We start from the raw sequence: 25,904 nt of genomic DNA, 5'->3' as shown, positions 1-25,904 counted from the left end.
TAGGACATCCAGTCCACCACCAAGGGGCCAATGCAGGATTGTTCCCTACAGCATCTTCTCCCAGGGCTTTATCTAGTCCAGTTTTGAAGGACTCACGTAACAGGATGACGTTTTCTATCTTTGCACAAAATGAGCTTAAAATGAGCACCCAGAAAGGAACGTTACTGAAATGGGGAAGAAAAGTACTTTGGAGAAAGAAAGTCTCCTCAGAAAGGATGTCTTGAAAATTATGACTACGATGTGACATGCTCTGAGCGAATAGGTATTAAACTGCTGTCTCCTACCACCATGCTGGACAGGACATGCAGCCTGTCAGAGGTAGAAAGGCCTGGGAAATTTCTTTTATGGGAAAATAGGTGCATGTGGGGTTTGTCATCCTTAGACCGAAAGGACCTGGTTTATCTGAACAACAAAACAGCCCCGGTGCTTGCATAGGCCTGAGCGGGAGAGGGATGGGATCCTGATTGTTATGAAGGGAACTGGAGCTATAAATTGGTGAAACTGAGGCTCACCCAAGCTCCAGCATGATCCAATCACAGATTTAAAAGAAGGAGAGTGATGACAGCTAAGCTTAAGATGTTGAAACAGAGCCCTCTGTTCATTGGATCCAAGCTAAAAGCACTGAGTCCCTTGGCAAGCGAGCGGGTGGCACTTTATCCTACCATTAGCTGAGCATGTCCGTTCTGAAACGACCCCCCCGAGTCTCCGTTGCCCTCTTCTTGACGGTCCACTACTCGGCACTTCACTGCATCCTGGACCTGCCGGGGGAAACAGATTTCCACAAGACTGAGTCAGACAGAGGCACTGTTTAAAGCAAAGGCGCATCCAACCCTGTTGGGGATAGACTGTAATGCTCACATGGGTTTGTTTAGGGCTTACACAATGACTTCAGAGGGGCTGAGAGGACACATATCTGACACACCAACACAACAACTCCAGGTTCCTACATGCTTACAGGGTTATTACATGGGATAGCTTCCCAAGTAGTTAGTTGCTGGATTTGCCTAGGCAGGAATAACCATGAATTTATTCTGTAACCCATGATATTTACAAAGGACCCTGTTGCATAAATCATGACATAGGGATATATAATGTCAGATCAAGAGTCTATACTGTGTGCATATTGTGTGTCATCGAAAACTCACTGAAATCAATGGAAAAACTCCTAACGATTGCAATGAGAGGGCCTAAATGGATAATGAAATTAATGAAAAGACTCTGGGCTAGGCCAATCCCTGGTGTAATTCCACTGAATCTATCAGGCCCACTTAATTGAAAGGAATTATATCAAGGTAACATGCACATATATAAATAAAAAAGCTCCTTGTGAATGTTATTAATGACACCTCATTTTATTGCAATGGAAAGAACTTAAAAAAAAGGAATGGAACTTTTCATCATTGATGGAGTTCACTGGTTTAAAGTAAAAGAAAGTTTCACTTTCTGCTCATAGTCAAGTTTAACTTATGGCTCCCATAAACTGGCACCATATATACAGTGTTTGGGTTTCCAACACTGCTGGGGACTATTTCAATACAACCCCTAGAAAACAGACTTGTTTTTTGTTGATATTGTCTTTAAACATGGATGAAAACTTTTCTGCAAATCCTAGGTTTTGTAGAACCTTTTTTTGAAAAAAAACAAAACCTAAATTTTGGACCAATGATAAACTAAATGAGGCTTGTCCCCAAAACTCTGCTCCACTGTACGTTTTCAGCGTGATGTCCACCTATCCATCCATCTGTCCCGGCACTTCTGTCACACTCATCACTGTGACGTCTGTGTAGCTGAATGTCATGGCCCACAGCTCAAGGGATCGGTGGAATCCCCAGAGAGACTGCGGGAAGGCTGCAATTCCCAATCTGGCCTCCGGTAGACGGGTCACATGCAGCCCTCTGGGCTGTGCAGTAGGAATCACTGGCGGTGCCCACCTCTCGTCTCAGGATGCAATGAACCATCACAATGACAAAGCCCTCCAGGGAGTCAAAGACAGCGAAGAGGATCTGGAAGAGCGCCGACCGCCGATCCGTGATTGCCAGAACCGCAGACATCCAGGTCAGCGCCAGTAGAGGTAGGACCACGCAGGAGCTCCAAAGGGACGCCCTGTCAGGGAAGAGAAAGCAAATCCGAGTTCAGCTTCATCCCCAGCCAGTTAAACATTGTGATCACTCGTGGGAGCCAATTCAGCCTCCTGATCCCAAAGGGCTGCTGAAGAATTTTCCTCAGTAACAGTGGACTCATTTTGGGTGATTTCTGAGCTCCCTCAGGGACGCAGGAGGCTGGTTTGCTCATCACATTCATGCTCTGAGAGCAGGCAGCAGACACTTCGAGGGGACTATGGCTCAGTGGTGCAAGCATGCACAGAAATTCGGGGTGGGAAGGAAGGAGGCAGGCATATCATGTCCCCCTCATGCCCCTCCCACTCCACACTGTTAATCACACCAGTGGTATTGTCCAAGGAGCGGAGAGAAGGTGCGGCCACTGTATGTTGCAAGAGGGGAGAGGAACATCTACAGGAGAAGCCAGGTTGCCTTGATGGCCATCAACACTTAGCTAATGGCTACTGGTGCCTGGACTGTCACGGCACTCAGTAAATCAGTATCACGTGGGGTTTTATTTGCAGGGTTCGGGTGGCTAAGCTGACAAGGGACAGATTTGAGCCTGGATGGTAAGCTCCTGGAAGCACTTCTTGCCCTCCATCAAATGTTCCCCACATACAAATAGCCAGATAACTAAGGAGGCTGCTGGCACCTGAATCCTGTTATCTGTTAACAAGGGGCTACTGGGTACAGATGGGACCTTGCTAAATAAACACCCTGGAAAACTGGAACCAGTTCTATCTGATGAACCGTAAGCTATTCTTGCAAGTGAAAGTAGTACTGGCTTGATGGCTCGTAGGATTCAAGTCATCTGTTTAGTCATGGCAGGGATACTGTACATCACAGTCATCTGGAAGGTGAGCATCCCTGCACTACCCCAACCAGGAGCTCCAGGTCTGAACGGGCCAGACCACCTCTAGAAATGAGAAGGCATTTCCGTCTCCATGGACCACGCTTGACCTCTTTGCCACCAAGGGAGCCAAATCAGTGCAGACTGTGGCAATACATAGGAAATGGACTCAACTTTAATTCTAAACATTTGGGGACAGCGGTGCACAGAGGAAACCATGGGACTCTATCTACAATAGAAGCGTAGCAAGAGTACACACAGAGACGGAAATAACAAGTGGACCTCAAACTTTTCTGGGTAGAAAATCTTGACCTATACGTCAAGACACATAGATAGGTAACATGGCCTATTATAGGACACAGATATCATGACTCACACTTCGCAGCACTTACATGGGAACCACTGATCATTTAATGACACATGGTCAAGTAAGTTCTAACCCAATTTACACTCACTCGTTATCCAGGCACAACGCCCAAGGACTTCCCACTGCAATGATGGTAGATTGCAGTGATGGGTTATTTCTGCAATTAATAATTATACATCAGCATTTCTGCACACCAGTCCAGGCTTGAGTTCATGAATTTAGGAGCTACTGGTGCAATTAACCAGCAACCTGGAAGAGCAGGTCAATTCCTGTGTAATTGCCCTTTCGCCACCAAGTAGAGGGTTTTGTGTTACCATGTAAGGAAAGAGCCGTAACATGATATGCATGCCCTATAACTGCACATAGGACATTGAGTGGAAAGTTTAGGACTGACTCTTGAATGCCCAATTTTTTGCAGACATACTGTAGTTTTTCACCCCCCCGGCCCCCGCAATTGGCTGAGAGCATCTGATAACAGAAACCTCTCAGAATCACCATTTGCGACATGATGTTAATGAAGCTGACTGGAGAACAAGTGTGGGGAGAACAAAACTGAAGTGGCAGAAAAGCCAAATGGAAAAATGAGATTTGCCTGATGACAGGATTCCACAGGTGTATTCCATGCCAGGATCAGAATGTCCAACACACCAGCTGTCTGGCTGGCCAAAGCAGCTCATTCAAGTTGCTCACCATACTTCTGGTGACTAGAGAGAACAAGGGGAAAGAGAGGGCACTGGATTGGGTGATATCAGACTACTCTGCCCTCTGGAGTTCCCTGGCCTATCACACTCCCGACACATAGGAACGGCTGCATTAAGGACATTAGCAGAAAAGCACACAACAGGCTCTGGCTACAGCAACAGGCCTGAACCATAGCTCAGATCTGAACTACAAATCTGGCTTTGGATGAGACTCGGCAGCTCTGTAACAGGCTGAGTCCAAACATTAAATGCAAACAAAGTTTGGACTCAGATCCAGAGTTCAGAGTTGGGGCTAGATTAGGGCTTTCGCTCAGGCCTGTTTCAAATACCAGTGCCACGGGCCCGGTTCTGACCACATGTACACTAGCATACCTTTCCTGCCTTCAGTGGAGTTGCTTCTGATTCACACTAGTGCCGACACCAGCTCCATAAACGACTCCCGCGATGTGCAGGCGTGGACACAAACTGACTCAGCGAGGAGTCAGGGCTGAAGCTGTCCTCCCAAACTCAGACACAACGGCCCAAGATTGCAGTGGGATCACCTTAACCAATCCCGCTTCTTCCCTGGAGTCTACATCCTTTCCACGTGCGACTGTTCTCCTGTCCCTCTTAGTCAAGACATTCTGTTGGACCTCTCTCCAATTCTCACCACAAACAATCTTTAGAGCTGTTACTACACTGCAGATACAGCCTGCTTCCCCGATCCCCCCACCCCCCCAAACATTAACCAGAAGAATAAGGATTAAAATAACCATGGGCTAGATGCACAGCTGGTGTAAATCAGTATAGCTACATTGACTTCAATGGACCTATGCCGACACACCATCTGAGCATCTGGCCCAACTTTCTGATCTTTTTCTGCTTCATCTTCCGGGGGCCTTCTCAGCAATATTCATCCCTTACAAATATTATGAAAATGTTGCTTGAAAATGCACAATTTTTCTCCCAGGTGGCAGATGGCAATGGGCTATAAATTACTCTGATTTCACTTTCATAGCTCTGCTTAGCTTTTGAAGTATTAAATGCAAAAGGGTTGTGTTGGTTTTTTTAAAAAACACACGTCAAGCCCGGGGCTTAAGAAAAAAAACACAAAAACAAGGGAAAGAAAAAAAGGAAAGAAAAACAGGCCTGAAAGGAGCGTGCCCTTAATTCCACCTCCTGTGCATTGGCTCTGTACTGCGATTAACACATACTATATCTTTAGGACTGTCCTGTTTCTTATTAGGTGCTTTGGCATCCATGAAGCCTTCAGGGGTCTTGATATAACTCTCAGGGCCTATGCAACATCATAATACTTAGGTGCTATGTCAGCACGTCATGACATTGGATTGCAACGTGACATGACGGTATTGCTAACTAATGGTGCTGTGGTGCAATATGGTTATATAACAGCCCTCTTTCATGGGTTTTCAGAGGGGATTAAACCCAAGACCTTTATGGCTTGAGATCAAGAAATAAGACTTTTGGCTGGCAGCTGAGGTAGGCTTTTATCCTCTTATGTATGTATCCCATGGACTAGAGGGGACAAAGACCCATATTCTCCTCGTGTGGATTGCAGTGACATTATAGCTTGGGTCCTGTGCCATTGGATCATTGAACTAGGATGCTGCTTTAACAAGGCATGATCATGGTCCAACACTGCTACATGACAGCCCAGAGACATTATGTCATGCTGTTGCCGCACCGTATGATCCAGAGCAATGGTCTCACGTCAGGATGTGCGGATGCCGCAACACAGCACAATGATGTAACCTTATGATGTCATGTGACAACACGTCTCTACAATCCTGTGGCCCCCACGTTTCTTCAACAGGACATATAATGAAAAGCTGGCAAAGCCTAGTAGGGTTGCACACGTGGGACCATATTCGGCCTTGTCAAAAGCAAGGACATGTCATGGTATTTAATCAGAGGATGTAAAAAGCAACAGAGGGTCCTGTGGCACCTTTGAGACTAACAGAAGTACTGGGAGCATAAGCTTTCGTGGGTAAGAACCTCACTTCTTCACTTGCATCTGAAGAAGTGAGATTCTTACCCACGAAAGCTTATGCTCCCAATATTTCTGTTAGTCTCAAAGGTGCCACAGGACCCTCTGTTGCTTTTTACAGATTCAGACTAACACGGCTACCCCTCTGATACTAATCAGAGGACGTTCACCAACACTACATGCCCTGTTTCATGCTCTATTATCAACAGCTCTAAGGACTCCATTTTTGCCATGGGACAAAGATAAACTGGGACGAATTCAGAGGAGAGTGCCCCAAATGACAAAAAAGTTTGGGAAACAAAGATCTACCATGATGAAAGTTTAAGAGGACGGGGCCTAGAGAAAAGACGACTAAGGCAAGAAGACACAATGACTGTCTTCAGGGATGTAACGGCATGTTACAAAGAGGACTGAGATCAATTATTCTCATTGCTTTAGGACGACAGAACAAGCATTAATGGGATAAAGCTGCAGCAGGAAATAAAGTTAATAACTCAAAGGGCAGCTCAGGCTATGGAAAAAGCTGCCAAGGGAGGTGGAACTGCCAAAGCTGGAGACAAGTAAGGCTGGGACCAGACACACCTCCATCAGGGAAGATTTAGGGATAGTAATGTCTGTCTTGCCCTCATGCAGAGGGTAGAGATTAGCTGATCTTATGGAAGTCCATCCTAACCCAAATGCTTCTCTAGTTCTATGACTGTTCAGTTGTAGGAAAAGTGGATCACAGACTACCAGCACCATGCTTCCTCCTGCTCAACTCAAGTTGGGGACATAACCATTGCCCTAGGGGAATAAGTTGTTGTCTCCATTTTAGGGACCCTCTTGAGAGAAGTCCAGAAGCATCACAATCCCACTCCTCTTTCCAAGCCACCCTCCCACAGGATGAGTCCCCCAAGAATGTAAGAAAAGAAGCTAACGTTTGGGTTTGCAACCAACAAGTTCTAATGGAGCCATCAAGATATGACTGCCCATCTCCACACAATTGCTCCTGAGGGAATTGTACTTCCCTCAATAATTGGATTCTAAACCCCATGAATGGAAACTGTACATGGAACAGTTTATTTGGAGTCACTTGAGTAGATGATAAGTTAGCTGTGGGATGGCTACCATTCCGAAACAGTTTATTAGCGATGGCCATCTTGACAAATCTACCCGAAATCTACAAATCAAAAGACTGCACCACCAGGTCCTGCTAAGTGAGACAGGACTTTGACACCTAAATATAGAAGCTGTTTTTTGCCAGTCTAAACAGGGGCCTGAGTGGCAAAGAAGCATCTACACATTGAGGGTCCAATTCAGGACTCCTTACTTGTGTTGCATAGCATTTACCCAGGTGAGTAGTCCCATTGATGGTACTAACCAAGCATGGAAGAGGTACTCAGGGTTAGTAAGGACCACAGAATCAGGCTCTGAAGGCACCTAGAATTTTGTGGGAGTGACCATGAGCCAAGAAAAGACTGAAAACGCTCTGAGATCAAGAAGCAGATAGCGGCGTCTCTGGAGGATAAAGGACAACCCCACATCCTGATCAATGAAAAATAGAAATGGAATCCCCGGCACCGAGACACTCTTGAAGGGACAGACGCCAAGAAAGGCCTGACAGCTAGAACAAGCTGCCTTAGGGTCTCGGTGGAAATAGTGGCTGCGGGGTTTCTTGCACATTTCTCTGAAGCAGCTGTGCACTGTTGCACTGTTGTAGACAAGATACTGGCCATTCCGAAGTTCTAGGCATCCCCAGCTCCCACTGAAATAAATAGAAGCCGCAGGTGTTCCTCCATAAGCGAACTGGGAAATAAGGAACTGATCCAAGGACCACTGAAATCCATGGAAAGCCTCATGTCAGCGGACTTTGAAATCTCCTGTCAAAGTTTCCAGCACAACGTAAGAACAGCCTCTCCTAAATGAATCCCCCAAATAATCATGTATTTGTTTAACAAAAGTATTGTGAGTTTAAAAAGGCATTTAAATTCCAACTATCCTGAGGAGAAAACGTGCTGTAAAATTTGTTTCTCAATAGGGACACCGACCATGGGCTGGTAAACTACTCCCGCCTGAACTGATGTCCCACGTTTCCTATTTGCCTGAGATTCACTGGGGGGGTGGGGCAAGGATCCTGGATGAAATCGATCCTGGAGCACCTGAAATCAATGGGAGTTTTGCCATTGACTTCCCTGGGGCCAGTATTTCAGTCCCTGTCTTTGAACATGTCATATAAAGTGGCATGTTCATGGACAGTAATTCTAGCTCAGAGGTAGGCAACCTTTCAGAAGTGGTGTGCCGAGTCTTCATTTATTCACTCTAATTTAAGGTTTCGCATGCCAGTAATACATTTTAATGTTTTTAGAAGGTCTCTTTCTATAAGTCTATAATATAGAACTAAACTATTGTTGTATGTAAAGTAAATTAGGTTTTAAAAATGTTTAAGAAGCTTCATTTAAAATTAAATTAAAATGCAGAGCCCCCCAGCCGGCGGCCAGGACCCGGGCAGTGTGAGTGCCACTGAAAATCAGCTTGCGTGCTGCCTTCGGCACATGTGCCATAGGTTGCCTACCTCTGTTCTAGCTAGTTAGCTATCTAATCAAAACAACAGTAACTCCAAATTTCTGCAGTGCAGCCCCTTTTTCACAGAAAACATGCAAAGAATTGGTATGGCTGAGAAGACCATATATAGCAGTCCCATTTTCAGATCAAACCTCTTCCCAAGATGGCAAAGGCAAAAGATTTTAGGGTAGCGTTTGCCCAGGGATGAGGGAGCAGGCAGACCGTGCACAAATCAGCCGAAGAGACGTCCCAGCATGGCGGTAGAGTCCACAACTGGAAGCCAACTTGGTAAAGGACACATCTGTCACGTTTGCCCTACACTTCATGGGTCAAAGAGGTCCAAAGTTTTCCACCTTCTCAACTGTTTCTGTGTTTCCCAAGAAAAGAAACCTGGCAATGTCCAGTACCCCTGACCTGTGCTCTGCTCTCACTTCCCACCTAGCCCTCCGTACCAGTGGTATGGTTTGATTCTACCCAGTCTGGGAACAACTAGTGCTAAATGCCTATTTTTCTGCTCACTCTGATTCACGGGTGTTTTCATGACCCAGCTGACAGAAAGTACTGTAACTCCCCAAAGTCAAGCAAATGGAGACCCTGCGGTGTATTTTCATGCACCATCATCCCAGATGCATTCTGTTCTCCAGGGAACCTTCTGGTCTGACAGGTAATGCCTGTGCCAAACAGAAACATGGAAATAACAAGGCACTACTATTCCTTCTCTGCCTTTCTCCACCAACCACCACAGTCACTGCTATAGTCTGTGTCAGAGAGAAGCCAAGAATCCAGTCTAGATCTGCCCCATGCAATTTTCATCCAAAGGCCACAATATCAAAGGGCAAAGCTGGCCCCTAACCTGGCATTAATGACTTGAATGCCCAGCATAATGAAATATTGGTATCAACAAGAGGCATGGTCAGCTACTCCAGGACTTTGCCTCATTAACAACCTTGTTTGCAAGAGCTTTGGAGTGGGCAAAATGATAATAATGAACCGCAGAACCAAGTGGATGATGGGAGTGGGGTCGGGGCCAACTATACAAATTCTTCTTCAGGTGCTCAGATGTCCTTTATCAAAGGCAAGATCACAGCAAACAAAATCTTGCACTGAAATTTACTGCTTTTGTTATTCTGTTGCCAGGAAAACAAGGCATATATACATTCTTTTACTGATACTTATCAAATCAATTAAGTAAAACGAGCAGCTCTCAGACTCAGTAGGAGATGGCGATTTCCAACTGCCCTGTAAAGCCATTTTTTTTTAATTTGAAAATGAATTAGATCATGTATCTTGTAAAGGAACAATGTCAAGTAGAATAGGACAATATATTCAAATTTGTTTAAAAAAAAGAAGTGTGGCTTACAAAACTTAATATGAATTATAGTTTTATTTCATGAAATATATCATTTTTATTAATGATCATATTTTTGCTAGATTTAAACATTCCTCCTGAATGGTAGGAAACTGAAATGCCACGATGTGGTGCTAATTCACAGGAACTGGTATGTGAAACTCACTAGAAACACACAAGTGTCACACCCAGTACAGTTTCACCATCCAAGCTGGTGAACAAAGTAACACAGGATCAACAATGAAAAGTAAATATGATTTTTTTTAATCCTTGCAGTTTCAAAAAATCTAAACTGTCAATAGAGTTGATTGAATTTTTTTATTCAAATTATTTTGATGAAATGTGGTCATTTTTCAAAAATGAAAATTTTCAGAAACCCTTTTTGATTTCTTGAAAATTTTCAAAGTTTTTCAACGAAAACCACTTTTTGGGTTCGTTTTTTCCATTGCAAATTTTGATTGGTTAGTTTCGTCAAATGATGGGGACTTTTTAAAATCAAAACCATTCATTTTTGAAAAAAAAAAATCATTTCAAAATTGAAACATTTCATTTTGTCAATTACAATCAAAATGAAAAAAAAAACAATGCTGAAAATAGCATTCCATGGATACTTTCAAAAAACCAAACCCTGATCCGTTAAAAAAACAGCAGAACAAAAACATCCCTGCGTTCATGCTTTTTTAAATTTTCAACCAGCTCAAAACCAGTTAGTATCAAAATTACGACGTTTAACAATATTTTATTTGGTCACTTGACAGTGTCCCTTGAACCAAAGGCATCTCAATCCAGTTCAAACAGCTCCCTGCTTCTACAAGACTCTCTGTGCCAAAGAACATGTAGCCAACCAGGGGCTCTGTCCTTCGAGGTGATGAGCACTCTTGCATGATCCAGAAAAACACTTAGTCTTGATTCAACAAAGACTTCAGTACATGCTGAATTTTAAGCAGTCTGTTCCACTGAAGTGAATGGGACTGAAGCACATGCTTAAGTGCTTTGCTAAACTGGGGGCTAAGGGCTTGAGCCTGGGAAAGTCCTACAGCCTGTGTTAAGCAACAGATCAGCCTACATGATCACAATGGCCCCTTCTGTCTTTAATTTGTGCATCGATGAGCTATTAAAGTCCATGGGAGTGTTGCCATCAAGAGTCAAGCCCCAAGTACTAGGCTGAATTTAGGGCCGTAGATATATGCTCAACTTTAAGCACATGAATAGTCCCATTGACTTCAGTGGGGCTAGTCACCTGCATTGCTTTAAGCACATATCAAAGTATTTTGCTGGAGCGCTCAGCACCCGGTAGGGTCCAGTCTACCCTAGGACTTTAACTCTTGCAGGCCTTGTTCCAGGGACATTTCAGGAAGCCTACACTTCTAACTTCTTATGGCCCGAGGGGATGGGAAGGCAGGAGGGTGGGTGGGACATGGGGAGAGAAAACAAACAGGGAATAAAATGAAAGAGGGAAATCAAATAAAGAAAGCGAGAAAGAAAGAAAGAAAAGAAGTCGAAATTAGAGGAACTAACATGGCGTTACTGGTGGCTGTGGCCGAAACTTCAGCAGAAGAAACTACTCCACACTTGGAACATTTGAGCGTCATGCCGTAAAGAGGCACTGCCATCTGACTGCAATTAAAATCAAAAGACTGAAACAAAACAAAACACTTTGCTTGTGAACACAAACGAAGAAAGGAACAGAAAAGGAAAGGAAAAAAAGGAACCAACCAGCCACACCACACCCAGTTTGAGCAAAGAGCTCAAAAGACAGGAAGGAATAAAACTCTCGTCTGTGTCATTCCAGATGCAGGAAGTCAAGTCCAGAGCTGCGCTGGTGCCACTGGCGTGGGTGGACCCGTGTTGGGAAAGGTTCCGCCGGGCTCAAGGCGACTCTCTGGGGCCTCTATTGGTGGTAACCTTTTACTGCATGTTTTTCTTACCCTCCCAGGCCTGCTTGCATGTTTTTGATCTTGATAATATTTTCTCTCCCCGTCTGTCCTTTCTCTGGGGTGCTTTTGCTTCTGGCCCGGCTGCAGTGTGTTGCACTTGAAAGGCAAGAAGTAGGACTGGTGGGACCAGCGCCGTGTTGGTTAATTTTGTTTGGTGAAGCAGAGTGAGGTGTAGATGACATGCTTTTTCCACTGTCCCTTCTGCGCCAGCTCAGCCAGCAGGCAAAATACCTTCCTAGCAGCAGACGGTGACAGGAAAGAAACAAATCATTAGTGACTCAGGGCCAGATTTATAAAGGTATGTAGGGACCTAATAATGCCTGGTAGAATTTTCAAAAGCACCTAGGCACCCAATTCCCGTTGAAATCAATGGTGCCTAGGCACTTCTGAAAATTCCTCTAGGCACCTATCTGCATTTTTAGGTACCTTTACAAATCTGGCCCTTAGTCCCTGATTCAGCAAAGCAAAGAAGGCCAAGTCACATGCTTAAATCCTATTGCCTTCAACGGGTCGTAAGCATGTAATTCCCATGAAGCATGTGTTTAAATGCTTTGCTGAACAGAGATCGGATGACTGATGTGCGTAAGGTTAAGCATGTGTTTAAGAACTTTGCTGATTCAGGGCCTTAATCCGTCCATAAAGGGAGATGGAACTGCAGGTCCCACCAGGTTGTTTCCTTGTCTCCAGCAAGGATCCTCTTTTAGGAGTCAACAACGCTTAACTCCGGGCCTTGCTCACAAAGGATGTGTCTGCCCAGAAGCCGGGGGGGTGTAATTCCCAGCAAGCGTAGAGCGCACATCAAGTTAGTGCACTAAAAAAAAGGCTGTGGACCCATGGTGGCCTAGGTGGCACCTGAGTACATAACTAGGAGCTCGGATGGAAGTGTACTTGGGCGGCTAACCGGAGACACTGGGCCATGCTGCAATGTTGAGTGTGCCCATTCAGTGAGAGCTAGTGTGTGAACTTCTACCCAAGCTGGGGTTTAAACCTCCCAGCTGCTGTGCAGCCATCCCATACAGTGGAGGCAATTATACATCCCCGCTGCTCTGTCCATGTATCCAGAGAGTGAGCACTCTGATTTCACGATGGCACTAGCCACGGACAAGTATTTGAGGGCACACACACAGGTTTCGGACACAACACTTGGATTTAATAAAGCCAATAAAATAGCTTAACAGCAGAGAGGGCGTTGTCTCACTGGCAAGAGACAGCTGATATTCGCCCCCAGTGGGTGTGCATTGCACCATTGGTGAGAGGCAGCTAGTTAATACCAAATGCAAAGCATTTGCAAACCCACTTTGCCTTGAAGGTGGACTAGACGAATGTCTTTCCTTAACTTTTATAACTATATATTCAGTCTAAAATACAAGAAAGCACATCACTGTGAAAACCAGCTTAGTATTTATGGTGTGTCCAATGGTCACATGGGCTTATTACTTAAAGGGCTACTGGACAGTTTTGAATGAGCTGGTATAACATAAGCCATTACTTCCCTCAGAAATAATGACTTGTAGCGAAGGTATCTCACAGCTATCACAGCCTTGAGACAGAGAGAAAATTAGCCACTGGCTCTATTGGATGTGGGTGTATAAATACACGCACGTCTTCTAGAAAGTGTGCTCCAAACTCATGGATAGTGTAAATCCACTGAAATCAATGGAGTCACACCAGGCATAAATTTGGCACTGTGTGTGCCTTGCTGAGACACATCCACTGAATGACCCTTGAAAAGGTGCTTTCTCCCCAGATTTCCATTGTGGGCCACAAGGAACAGGGAACTGTAAGGAGCAAAAAATGCGATCTAACAAGACATTTGATGGGAACCTCCGCTAGGAAGGACACAAACATAAGTAACAGCACATCAGCTAGAGGTGGAAAGAAGTCTGCTGTCATGTGTGCGCACAAAGCTGGGGTAAGTAAACACAGCTATAGGTGGTTCATATTCTGGTGTGTGTTTTGTCGGGGGGAGGGGCTGATTGTGTAGTCCACATGTGTCTATTTTTGGGGGAGGGGAGTATGTGCAGTACGGCAAAGGAAATAATCATAGTGAATAGTGTATTCAGTGAATTTAGCTTCTTTTTCTGCTTGCTAAAAGACCACAAGCAGATCACAATCTCTTCCAAAGTATTCATGAGGGCCTGGATTGTGATACATTTATTGACTAGCACCTGAAGCCGTGAGTAGCGTGACTGATTTCAGTGCCACTACTAGTGGGGGAAGGTACTACGCAGTGTACAGGGATTAGAATCTGACCCCATTTTAATTTATTTGACATCTTTACAATTGTTTTACTCAATACACTGACAGCAGATATTCACAATTCAAGCTGTGTTGTGCCTGGACACAGGACCACACATCAGTAAAACCCAAATGCTGAATGTCTGCAGCAAGTGAATGCAAATGGGATAAGAACGGGACATAGGGAACTGATTGACAATGTGGAGTGAGTATTCACTGAAAACGTGATAAACTCTTTTCCCCAGCTCTAGTGCACAGTGTGTTGATGTACACGTGCAGGCTGACTGTGCGTGTTGATCTAGCTATCTATATATCTGCACTCATCTATAAGGCCCTGATCCTCAAAGGTACACAGGTGCCTAACCCTCATTGAAATCACTGAAATCAGTGGGAGTTAGGTGCTTAAATATCTTTGCAGATCTTGGCCTAAGCGCCAACATGTACAGTATGCGTGTGAGGTCAGTACCATTAGAAAGTCAACATTTGCCAAGAATATTGACACAATAATCACAGTTATTTCCTGTTCTAAGTATAGGGAAAAAACTGTTGTATCTCAGATATCACTGTATGGTGACTGTTGACTTGTTAATGAGAACTACTGTAGGTTAGGGATTGTTTTGTGCTTATTATAGTGTCTCATAGCTTTCTCTCCTACAGCAAACCATACTTCTTGCCTTGGCTACAAGAGAAACAGAAGACACTGGTTATACCAGTTCCCCTCCAGTGCCCAAACCCAAAGATCTCCAGTGCAGTTACTTGTCTTGATGGGCTCCAGAATTAACTTCCAACATGGCTCCCAAGCCCAGACTGTAAGCGCCTGGCTAGATGTGACACAGTTCCCTGAGGCATTTCAGGGTTCTCAATGGGTGTGTTTCAAAAGGAGAATGAAATTGGCAAAATCTTTAAACACAGAGAACGTTTAAAATCATTGCACGCACACAAGCACACATGGAAACGAAAGAGGATAAAAGAAGAAAAGGGGGGGGACAACAAAGAACATCAGAAAAAAAGGGTTTTTTTTCTTTGTCAGTTTTGTTTTCAAAGTATAACATTCAGTATGATCAATAACCAGCTGGCATCTTTTAAATAAGGACTTTGGGGTGCTTTTGCTCAAAGAGAGAGAGAGAGAGAGCGCGAAGACAATAACTCTCTCCTCTGCTAATCCAATCAATGACTTATCTGAACATTCACTTTCAAGTGTAATTATCTGGCCACAGACTCTTGTTCAGGGTTAAAATATTTTCTCTAGTTCTCTCTTTGTAGAGGAGGCAATAAAACCCCCTCTTTTAGCAGCAGCAGTGTGTGGCAGTGCACTGAAGGTTGCTCCCCGCGTCCCTCTTTTTCCCCCCAGCAATAAGGGATGGTGCACTTGCACTCTTTCCCTCGGTTATACAGGCGTAAAGCCACTGATGTCAACGATTTGCCCTGGTGCGAGAGAAGAATCAGGGACCTGATCCTCAGCTGTTACATATCAGCCTAGCTCTGAATAACAATAGTTTTAAATAAACACACTGACTCCCCACCCGGAGGAATTATCCTCCAGCGGCCAGGGTGACTGGAGGTTTTAACATCCCCGCTCTTTGACTCTCTTCTCCGCCACCTCTCTTCCCAAAGTAAAGCCAGAAAAAAAGGTGCTTATGCAAATAATCAACGGGGCTGTCTAACTGGAAAGACTGTCCGTGCAGGCAGGTTGCCAGAGAACGTCTCACCTCGTTTCACCGATGACCTAGTCCATTTGGGAGCCTCAATAGCTTGAATCAAAAAGTCAATTTTTTAAAAATCCTCTTATTTCTTAGTGAGGATTAGAAGCCCTTCATTGCACCCGTGTGAGTCAGACGTAACGCCATTAGCCGCTGACTTCAGCTGAGTTACAAGAGTAGAATCTGTATTCTCGCTGTATTTTTCACACTGCAACGCCACTGGCATGTTAAGGCATCTCCGGGCCCAAGAATCCTGTAAAATCCTTTGATTTAGAAGGGAACTCACTGCACGGTGAATCGATGGTAAAGATCATGGGACTTGGCAGCAATTTCACTGAATTAGCACTTGGTGATCATGGCACCTGGTACCTGCTTACTGGTAGAAAATGAATGTCAAGCTGATGGTTTGGAGAGAAAAGGTGGGTGAGGTAATATCTTTTATTGGCCAAACTTCTGTTGGAGAGAGAGACAGACCCGAAGAAGAGCTCTGTGTGGCCCGAAAGCTTGTCTCTCTCACTAACAGACATTGGTCCAATAAAAGATATTCCCTCGCTCAACTCGTCTCTCTAATATCCTGGGACTGACACGGCTACAGCAACACTGCTAAGCTGATGGTTTAACAGCCTCCGAGACTAACGTCCTTCCCTGGCAGAAGAGGGACAGCAGCACCTCTTTCCCCATATTGCTCTGTGTCTCTGAGTTCTGGGGAATGGGGGGCAGTGCGCCTGGCGAGATCACACTCCATGGCCCATGGAATTCTTGGCCTCTCTGGTCTTCTGTACTACAACCAGGAGAAAAAGTCAAGACCCTTGACTCTTACAATGGTGCCTAATCCACTAGATCCCAATGGATCCCAGGCAATGCCCATCATTTAGGAGCCCTGGTTTATCCCCCTCAACAATGGATATGTTAATATGGCATCTTCTTAATTCCCCAGGGCTGCAGATAGTCAATCTTGTACCTTTCCCACCCACCCCTTGTGAATCCAGTTGCCTCCTCTCTCAAGTATTTACAATTGGCTCATCGCTGTGGTATTTAGGCACCAACACTCTTGGCCCCCGGCAGCAAGCGACATTTTCAAAACTACAATGGCACTTTGGAAGGTAAATCAGAGACCATCAGCTGACAGCAATGTACGAATGGGGGCGGGCGTTTGTGCTCCTCACTGGAAATACTGGAGTGATAGGGAGCAGACAGTCTGTACATCAAGTGGCACAGGTAGGGCTGCAGGGTTTGATGTGTTTACGTTATCAGAGGTGCTGCGCTGCACTGCCTTACTTCTGACCTGGTTTTAAACAGATCCCTGGAGACTATGGGCCATTTTCTGGCCCCTTCCTTGAAGTCTGAGAGGTAGCACAGGCTGCAAGTCTGGCCCGGATGCTGCCTTGTGTGTGTTAACTAACTCGTCACAAGGCAAAAAATGGTTCAACTGAAGCCAGTGGGAAAAATCCAATTGTCCTCATGGACGCAGGGCTTGGTTCTAAGCCAGCCAAGCGCTGGCACGGTATTTAGGGCTCTGTCTGGCCGCCCACAGCGATACCCCCTGAAATCAAGTGAGCAAGGGCTGTGGGATCTGGCTCACAAAGAAATCGAGACGCGTTTCAAAAGAAAACCAGGGGGAACTGCAATGTAAACAGACTCTGGGATACCAGAAAGGCCTGGAAGATGAGTCTCGCTCTCTCATTCTCTCTGTCTCTCTCGCGCCATCATGGCATCTGTCCAGCCCTACACATATACGCACTCAGAAAGCCAGCAGGGCCCATTTCTGTGAGGCCGTGAGCACCCTCATTTTGGCAGGCAGTGAGGGTGCATCCTCCTTGCCTTTATTCTCTTTGCACCTCTCCCCAGCTTGCGCCACGCTCCACACACTCACGTCCTTCTCCTAGCCAGCTGTTGTCGCAGGGAGTTAGCACTAAGCGAGGCTTTTCCTAATCTTTGCTGGGATACGTCAGCCGGGGCTGATGCCATCTGAACGTCTGATCCCCGTGCATGCTAACACAATGCTGCGTCTCATCTTTTGTCTCCCTTGCACCCAGCGGCAGAGCAAAAAGATTATGCTTCTGTTGCTGTTGTTTTAAATCAGTCTTTTTCTGCATGGGTTTTTTTTTCCCGTCTGTCTTTCCGCTCTCTGTCTGGTTATTGATCATGGCATTTATTATTTTCATTCTTTGCTTAGATGTATTGATAAGGCATACCCTGCCCGTTCCTTCAGTTTCTTATCTGTTATCCCATCTTTGGATACAAGTTTGTTAAAAACCAGAATGCCAATAACCATGTTCACCTGTTGAAAGAAAAATAACAGACAGGTTTGTTTTTAAATGGCTCAGGATAGAATCAATAACACAAAAACGTTTGGTAAGGTTGGCACATGAACATCTACTCCAGCTGACCAGTAGTCATCCCCTCTCTTGCCAACCCACCACAGCCCCGTTGAATGCAGGCCGGTGGGTTTAGCAACACCCAGGATAGCTGCTAGCAGATCTGAGAGGTCATTGTGACTCAGGACAAGATTGCAAAGCGGTCAGATCATAGCACAAGCATTTGAAACCTGATGGGCTTTGGGTGATGAACGCTCGGCGTCTAGAAAGGAAAACACAGGCAGCACAACCAAATGATCAGGGCCGTTCTGGGGAATACATAAAGAAAAAGGCAAATGGGAGAGGAGACAGGGGCTGGGTTTCAAACGCTTTTCAGCATCTCCGACAGGAGCTAAAGGAGCTGCTGCAGTCACGGCAAGGTGAGACCAGGCAGTGCTGAGAGTCTGCCATTCTCACTGCCCTGTGGACAGCCACGGTTCTGCTCAGACGCACTCCGAGATGTGGAGAAAGCGGCCACATTCAGGGCAAGTGGGCATGTCAATGATATAGCGACCTTAGCCTTGTGTTGGCTTTGGGGGATGATGCAGTCGCCAAGGGTAGAGCCTGTGCTAGCCATCTGTTTCCAAGAGGTATTACAGCAATGGTTCTCAAATGCGGCCCAATCAGCACAGAGCTGCGGATCCTGTGACATCCTCAGGGCCATACAGGTAGTACTGGATGAGGCCCACAATGCTAAATAGGTTGAGAACCACTGTGTTAGAGGATGAGTCCTGCCTTGAGGGCAGGGAACTGGACTAGATGACCTATTGAGGTCTCTTCCAGTCCTACACGTCTATGAGGGGGAACCACATGGTCACGTGGCATGATTGGTCAGGCTCAGAACAGAACTCTGCTGACCATACTCATAGCTGTGTATATACAGCATGGGGATGCATGTGTTTCCACTTCTATAGAACCTTTTCTCTGGAGAGCTCAGACCACTTATAAAAGCATGAATTAATATGTGTGCGGATCAGATGTATGGGGAAACTATGACTGAAGCGACAAGGACCTCCTGGAGTTCAGATCTCACAAGGTGAAGCCAACTCCCTTAGCGCTCCTGAATCATAGAATCCTAGAAGCTCAGGGTTGGAAGGGACCTCAGGAGGTCATCTAGTCCCACCCCCGTCTCAAAGCAGGACCAATCCCCAACTCCCAATGCACAGCAGGATTCATTGCTGAAAGCAGCATTTCTGCAAACGCCACTGGGCTTTCAGCATGCGCTACGGAGATGTGAATGTGCCATCGCCACACAGGTATCACTCAAGTCACAAGAAAATGCATTAAGGGGACAGGAAAGGAGGCCGCAACCGTGGTGGAAAAATGACACCATCCAGGTTTTGTTGCCATGGTGTCCTAATACTATTCAACTCAGGTTAGAAATCCCACATGTGCAGCTTTTCCGGAAGGTAGGGCCAAATCCAGAGATGTGCAAGGGGGGCTAGTTGGAGATATACCTATCTCATAGAGCTGGAAGGGACCTTGAAAGGTCATCGAGTCCAACCCCCTGCCTTCACTAGCAGGACCAACTACTGATTCTTGCCCCAGATCCCTAAGTGGCCCCCTCAAGGATTGAATTCACAACCCTGGGTTTAGTAGGCCAATGCTCAAACCACTGAGCTATCCCTTCCCCATGTATGGGAGTGGGAGTCTAAGTGATTAAGTCTAGTGGCAGTCGGCAGGTGTGATTGCAGCTCCCTTGAATAACAACAGCAGTGAGGCCATGGCAGCATGGGCGGCAGCTACTTGTGTGTGTACCGAGCCCTGGGCTGAGGAATGTCTCCGTGTACTGCAATCACACCTCCTGACTGCAATGGAGCCATACCCCGAGCGCATGTCTAGAGGCAGGCTATGCCGTTGGACGCAACACATTGCGGGGCAGGAAGAAGACGTACGTCACACTGCCTAACCCGCTCTACAGTCACCTCCAGATTGGCTGAGATTTAGGATCACCTCTGCATTTGACCCATTGGCTTCAGCAGGACCAAGAAGAAGCTCATTGATGGGGCCTCACCGCTGGGAATGAACCAAGAAGCTCCAAGGGGCGGCTGATCCTGCAAAGTCCCACCCTCCTACTCTAGCCAATGGAACTGCTCAGCACCAGGCAGTCTCCAGCTCTGGGTTATTTCCTAGAGACCCTGCTAGAGACACAGGCATTTGGTGCTTTCTAGGGTAAATAATATAGGGTCATTCAAAAACAGTCCTAAAAGCCAGTCGCCTCAGGGCAGCTTCCACCCAAAGGCACCAAAATCCACAGGCTAAAAGAAAGTCCTGGAGGGTTTTCAGCGAAAAGAAGTAGAAGGTAGAAAAGTCTGTGCGGCCTGAATCCACTTGCCTAAATCCATTAATTTGAAAGGAAAAGAGAGGGCTGTTTTCATTGATTTCCAGTTGATCCAACAGCACCATCCAATGATGTGAGCTAACAGGCCATTAAAGAAAAGCCTGCTTTGGTTACTCGGGCAAGCAGTCCCATTCATGCCAGCTGGTCTGCTCGTGTCAGTACAGGAGGCAGAATTTGGACTGGTAGGACCTGATTCTCTCCTACCTGGAGCCTTGCACGTAAATGACACAGGCAACCCTGTCCTTGCGTTCTGCCCTGGCAGCCCCTGACAATCACGTGGCACTGGTGTATATGACAGCACCGGGGGCACAGAAGAGGAGAATCAGGTGTTACTTTTTCTGAGTGAGGAAACTACCAAAAGGTCTAGAAAAAGTCGACTTGAGGTGAGTTAGCTGCATCCCAAGAACCTAAACCACACTGGGACTGTGCTACCAAATGTTGCTAAGAATGGGCAGTAACATTTGGGCCTGGTTCTTGTTTGGCTAGTATCCACCATGAGCTAGTTTAAACGATGGGGGAAGCCCAAGCCCGGGTACAGCTACGGGTTTGGCCCTAGTGCAGCAAGCAGGGACCAGTCAATAGAAGAACGTGGGTGCCCCGCAGTCTGATCTCTTTCGATCTCGGTTATTTACTTTTCCTCCCCTTGAGGAAACTGCTGTTGGGGTTAGGAAACTGCTGTTGGGGTTAGGATCAGCTGCTGGGTCACTGGATTCTGCTCCACAGATATTAATAAAATCCAAAACCACCGGGTGTGATTGGCTCTGAGAAAACTCTGATGAGGCAGAGCCACTCTGAGCAGTACAGCCCAAGATATCTGCAGGAAATCGATCGCTGGTTGATCACAGCACTGTGGGTGTGGTCTGCTTGGTGTACCTACTTGGTCTACTAGTGTGTGTCCCTAGCATGCCAATAGGTGCCAATTGCCTGGTACACTTACGAGTGTAACGAGTGTGTTCTGCCTGAAACACAGCTGGTAGATTCAGAGCTGTATCCCTGCTGGCAGCTGGTAAACACAGCCGCGTAACAGGTACGCTTCACCTGGAAGTCGATGGAATTTTTAGCTGCCACCCACAGGCTCATATGCAATCTCATGGTAAATCATTTCTAATCATTCATCTCCAGAAACATCCATGTTATGTAGTGTAACTCAGTAATTGAATCAATAAAAGATATTTCAGCAAATAAAAATCATAACCGTGTTTCTTGGCAAACACGCATTGGAGTATGGCAGTGGCCCGCTTACAGAGACATCCACTCTTAATTACATGCCTCATAACTCCCCCTCCTTATCTCTGGGATGATGTCTAGAAATGAATAAGCAAGTCTGAGACCCAGCCACTGAGATAACTAGAGAAAAGAAGCTGATGATTATTCTCTGTCTCATGTTAGCCAAGCCCTGAGCGTCTCCATGCAGAAATCTGCTGCCACAAACCACACTTCCATGCAAGGAAGTGTCATCCTGGGGTTCACCTCAGATCAGTTGAGTGAAACTGACTAACATACTGAATTTAGCTCTGGGAGCTTGGCAGGATTTTAGGCTCAGGGTCATGTCACGCCTTTGTTCTTCCATTGCTGATGTCAATGAGAGGTGCACATGCTGCTGGAGATAACCCTAAGAATAGCAGTGTCTATAAAGACATTTCCAAGCCTGAACATAGAGTTTGATGAAAGGAAGAAGGACAAAGGAGGGATGGTCTTGTGGTCAAAGCACAGATCTGTGACTCAGGTGATTGTGATTCAACTCCTGGTTTAGCTACGGACTTCCTGTGTGACCCTGAGTAAGTCACTTACTCTCTCTGAGCCTCAGTTTCCCATTTATAAAATAGGGAGAATACTGCTTCCTCTTTCTTCCACCCTTTGTCTGTCTATTTAGCCTGTAAGTTCTTTGAGGAAGAGACTGTCTCTCAGTCATGCGTCTGACGAAGTGGGTATTCACCCACGAAAGCTTATGCTCCAATACGTCTGTTAGTCTACAAGGTGCCACAGGACTCTTTGTCACTTTTTACAAATCCAGACTAACACAGCTACCCCTCTCATAGTCTCTCACTATGAGTGTACAGCACAATGGGTCCTGGTTGGGGCTTCTTGGTGCCACTTTAACACCAATAGTGATAATCGGTATGTCTACATGGGGATAAAAAAAAACATGGCTGGCCCAGGTCAGCTGACTGGAGCTCATGGGGCTTGGGCTCCGAGGCTGAAAAATCGCTGTGTGGAAGTTCAGGCTTGGGTTGAAACCTGAGATCTGGGACCCTGTGAGGATCCAGCCTGAGCCCAGATGTCTACACAGCAATGTTTAGCCGTGCTGCCCAAGCCTCATGAGCACAAGTCAACTGACTTGGGTCATTTCTCTCTCTGTAGACATACCCAAAAAGAGAAACCACCCTGGGGGGCCGGAAAAGAATAAACAAGGAGAAAGGGAATGTGAAATAATGTAAGATCTATACGGCCAGAGAGAAGCCTGGAGTAATGGTGATAACTGCATTGTGAGCTCTCATGAGCCTTGCAATATTTAGTGCTGTTCTTAAAGCCTCATCTCATGGAGTCATGTGATCACAGGAGACCAGCAGCTTTGACTTTCAAGAAAGGAAATTTCTAGCTGTCATGACTGCAGGGGAAAAGACTGAAACCGTGAACCCTAAAGGCTCAAAAACTCCAAGGCAAATAAAAAGAACCCGACTTCTTGTTTCTACAAGAGACTCTCATGATTTCTGAATGCTTTGGGTTGGCAGTGCTGAGGAAAACCAAACAGGGGTTTCTCTACATCATATGGGCAGTGAGGAGGCTGAATTTACAGGCCTGGCTCTTTAAAATTCCTGCTGCCCAGCAGAGAGAATGCACTGAATGCACTGAGCTCAAGAAGACATTCCCTTTCTGGAGGCCAATAAGGACAGGGCTGTAGGTGGTTGGAAAGGGAGAATAATAGAAGAGATGTACGGGGAAGAAGTACCATGCTTCTGTTTTCAAGTCAAAGAGAATCCCGTTCTAAGAAAAACTGGAGGTTTAAGTTCCCTTCCTTCCTTGTGTCTTGTTCATCAACACAGCAAAAGCAAAATGGCTGGAGGAGTGTCAATGACTCCAGTTTCTCTGGACATTCCCAAAAATCACTTCCTACTCACCACAGATGTGTGTCAAGTACTGTTTAACTTCTCTTGTCCACCAAACCATATGGAAAATATGGTACATGGGCAAGTGATTGGCTAATCTGAAAGCACTTCTTCTTCCCTGTATCCCATCAGCTGGCATAAGGTCCCTGTGAAAGCATCGGCCATCTTCATCTGCCCATGGGACGTTAAGGTCCACCTGCTTGCCATCTTCTTGGATGGAATCATCCGTCACTTCCTCAGCTTTCCTTGGGGCGTCTTTCCTGCCACTCACTCCTACCACGCTACCTTCACCAGCTCCTCTTCATTCAATCCTCGGCATGTGTCCAAATCAGCAAAGTCACCGCACTGATACTGTATCATGCTATTATTAATTCTATAAGAATAATTTGCTCTATAATAAAAACGACCACAACTGCAACATTACTAAGTAAAACCCAACTGATCCTGTAACCAATGAGGTATATTGTGCTGCCTAATGTGTATATCGGTATACCACTGCCCTCTGCTGAATGTAATCTGAACTGCTCGACTGTGTGCCATTGGCCCTATACTGCTAGCAACTAAAAGAGAGTCAAATTTCCCTTTGCCTAGCTGTTAGAAACCTGTTCTAGAGCAGGATACGCTGAGTTCTATCTCCTCCATCATTATGAAATTGCATAGGGCCAGGGCACGATGCACAGTGATGTCCTAGCAGGCCACAGCTGTGTCATATTTACTCCTGCCTACGTGGGATTGTCACGTAGGCCCATGCAGTGAAAAAAAGCGAAAGCTTGATTTGGAAAGGAACATCAAACATTGCTAAAATCCCCATCTCCCAGAGATTCTCCAGCACCCACAGGGCCTTTGCAGCCCCTTTGCCTGAAAGCAAGCAAAGTAACTGGAAAGTAACCACAGATTCTCTTGATGAGCATGGTTTCATTTAGTTTAATGCAGCAGTGGCTCTCACCCATCCATGCCCTCTGGGTCATACTGTGAGCCGAAAGCAAAGGGGGCTGCCCTACTGAGCTGCACAGGACCCGCTCAGCATTGTCTGACCACTGATTTCAAGAGCTTCATTTAGCCTCTGAAAAAGAAAATCTCCTGCATGCGCTTCCAGTCTGGAAGAGTGATCACAGACACACTGGCTGTACTGGCTTAGCTTGGTCCGATCTCAATGGGGAATGGCAATTTTTAAAAGCGGTTGTGTCAGGATTTCCCACCACTGCCCTGCGATTCCATCCAGTTCGGGCCACAACATGGCAGCGTTAACCAGCTTGGTTCTAAAAGGAGGATCAGAGTCGATCTGTTACATTTCAGAGCCAAATTTGGTCAGTTGGTGCATGTGGCATGCTTTGGTGCTAGTGAAATCAGCACATTTCTGGCCTCTGATCCTTTTGCTTTTTCCTACAGGGTTGTTTCTCCTGAAGGGGAGATAAAAAGGAATGGGGGGTGGGGGAGGAAGAGAGTGAGGAAGGCACATGAGGGAAAAAAGAAAGCTCTCAACTAGAGCAAATACCAAAACGACTGCAGCCGCTGGTCCCACGAAGGCGTAGAGAAGGCCTCCTTCTAATGACAGCCAGCAGCTGGAAAACAAGGAGAGAGAAAAGAAGTTACCCAAGCAGCACTGTCACCCCGATGGCCAGCATTGCTGCAAAGGGGGCTAACACCTGAGGAAATCACAGCACGTCCGTCCCAATTTTACCATACACAGAGGTTCTTCCTTGAGGCTGTTTGTTTGCTTTGTGCATTACACTTAGCGTGGATGGTATAACACCACGGCCTGGGCAGTACTACTGTTGGACAAAGAACTGATTTTTTGCTTGACTGGCCATTCTGAAAAGTCTGAAAAAAATACATTTCAAGTTGACCTGAAAATGAAATTGTTGGCAAATCAATAAGTCTAAAAAAATGTGTTTGGGACAGAACAAATTTTTTGTTTGACCCAGAATGTGACATTGCAGTTCTTTAATTTTTAAAAGGAAATTTTGAAACAAAAAGTCATTTTGAATTGAAAAATGGAAATGACTTATTTAAAAAATGGCAGAATGAAACATTCTGCCGTTTTCAGATTCTTTTCGTTTTTCCCAGTGCAAACAATTCAGCGAAGCTGACATGAATTGCTAAACATTTTGGTGTTGTTGAATCTGCATTTTTCATGGAAAAATAGTTTCAGCCAAAAAATGGCACCCAGCCCTAGTCGGTATCATGTGTTTATATATAGTCAGATTCATTTCTGGCTTCTCAGGGACTAGCACAAAGTAATCTAAGCTCTTTGGATTTGTCTGAAAAAAGGTGTTTGTTGAAAAATGCTTGCATTGAAATACAAGAAAATCCATGCCGATTTGTACCACA

General features: G+C 45.7%; 1 protein-coding gene across 7 annotated transcripts in view; it reads right to left on the bottom strand.

Annotated features, from left to right (window-relative positions):
• Positions 1–25,904, bottom strand: part of ADGRB1 (adhesion G protein-coupled receptor B1) — a 380,951-nt gene that overhangs the window by 25,532 nt on the left and 329,515 nt on the right. For 5 of the 7 annotated variants that reach the window (XM_024102700.3, XM_065586324.1, XM_065586326.1 and 2 more), the window contains 5 exons: positions 25,069–25,135; positions 17,964–18,049; positions 11,412–11,510; positions 1,932–2,103; positions 663–758 (listed from right to left, as the gene is read on the bottom strand). In XM_024102700.3, coding sequence (XP_023958468.2) covers positions 663–758; positions 1,932–2,103; positions 11,412–11,510; positions 17,964–18,049; positions 25,069–25,135 — 520 coding nt within the window. The remainder of the gene's footprint in view (positions 1–662; positions 759–1,931; positions 2,104–11,411; positions 11,511–17,963; positions 18,050–25,068; positions 25,136–25,904) is intronic. The other 2 variants (XM_065586325.1, XM_065586327.1) reach the window with 1 other exon arrangement.

The sequence above is a fragment of the Chrysemys picta genome, chromosome 2 (genome assembly GCF_011386835.1).
Source record: "Chrysemys picta bellii isolate R12L10 chromosome 2, ASM1138683v2, whole genome shotgun sequence".
Taxonomy (NCBI): Eukaryota; Metazoa; Chordata; order Testudines; family Emydidae; genus Chrysemys; species Chrysemys picta.
The sequence above is the reverse complement of the archived record's forward strand: the minus strand, read 5'-3'. Positions and strand labels throughout refer to the sequence as shown.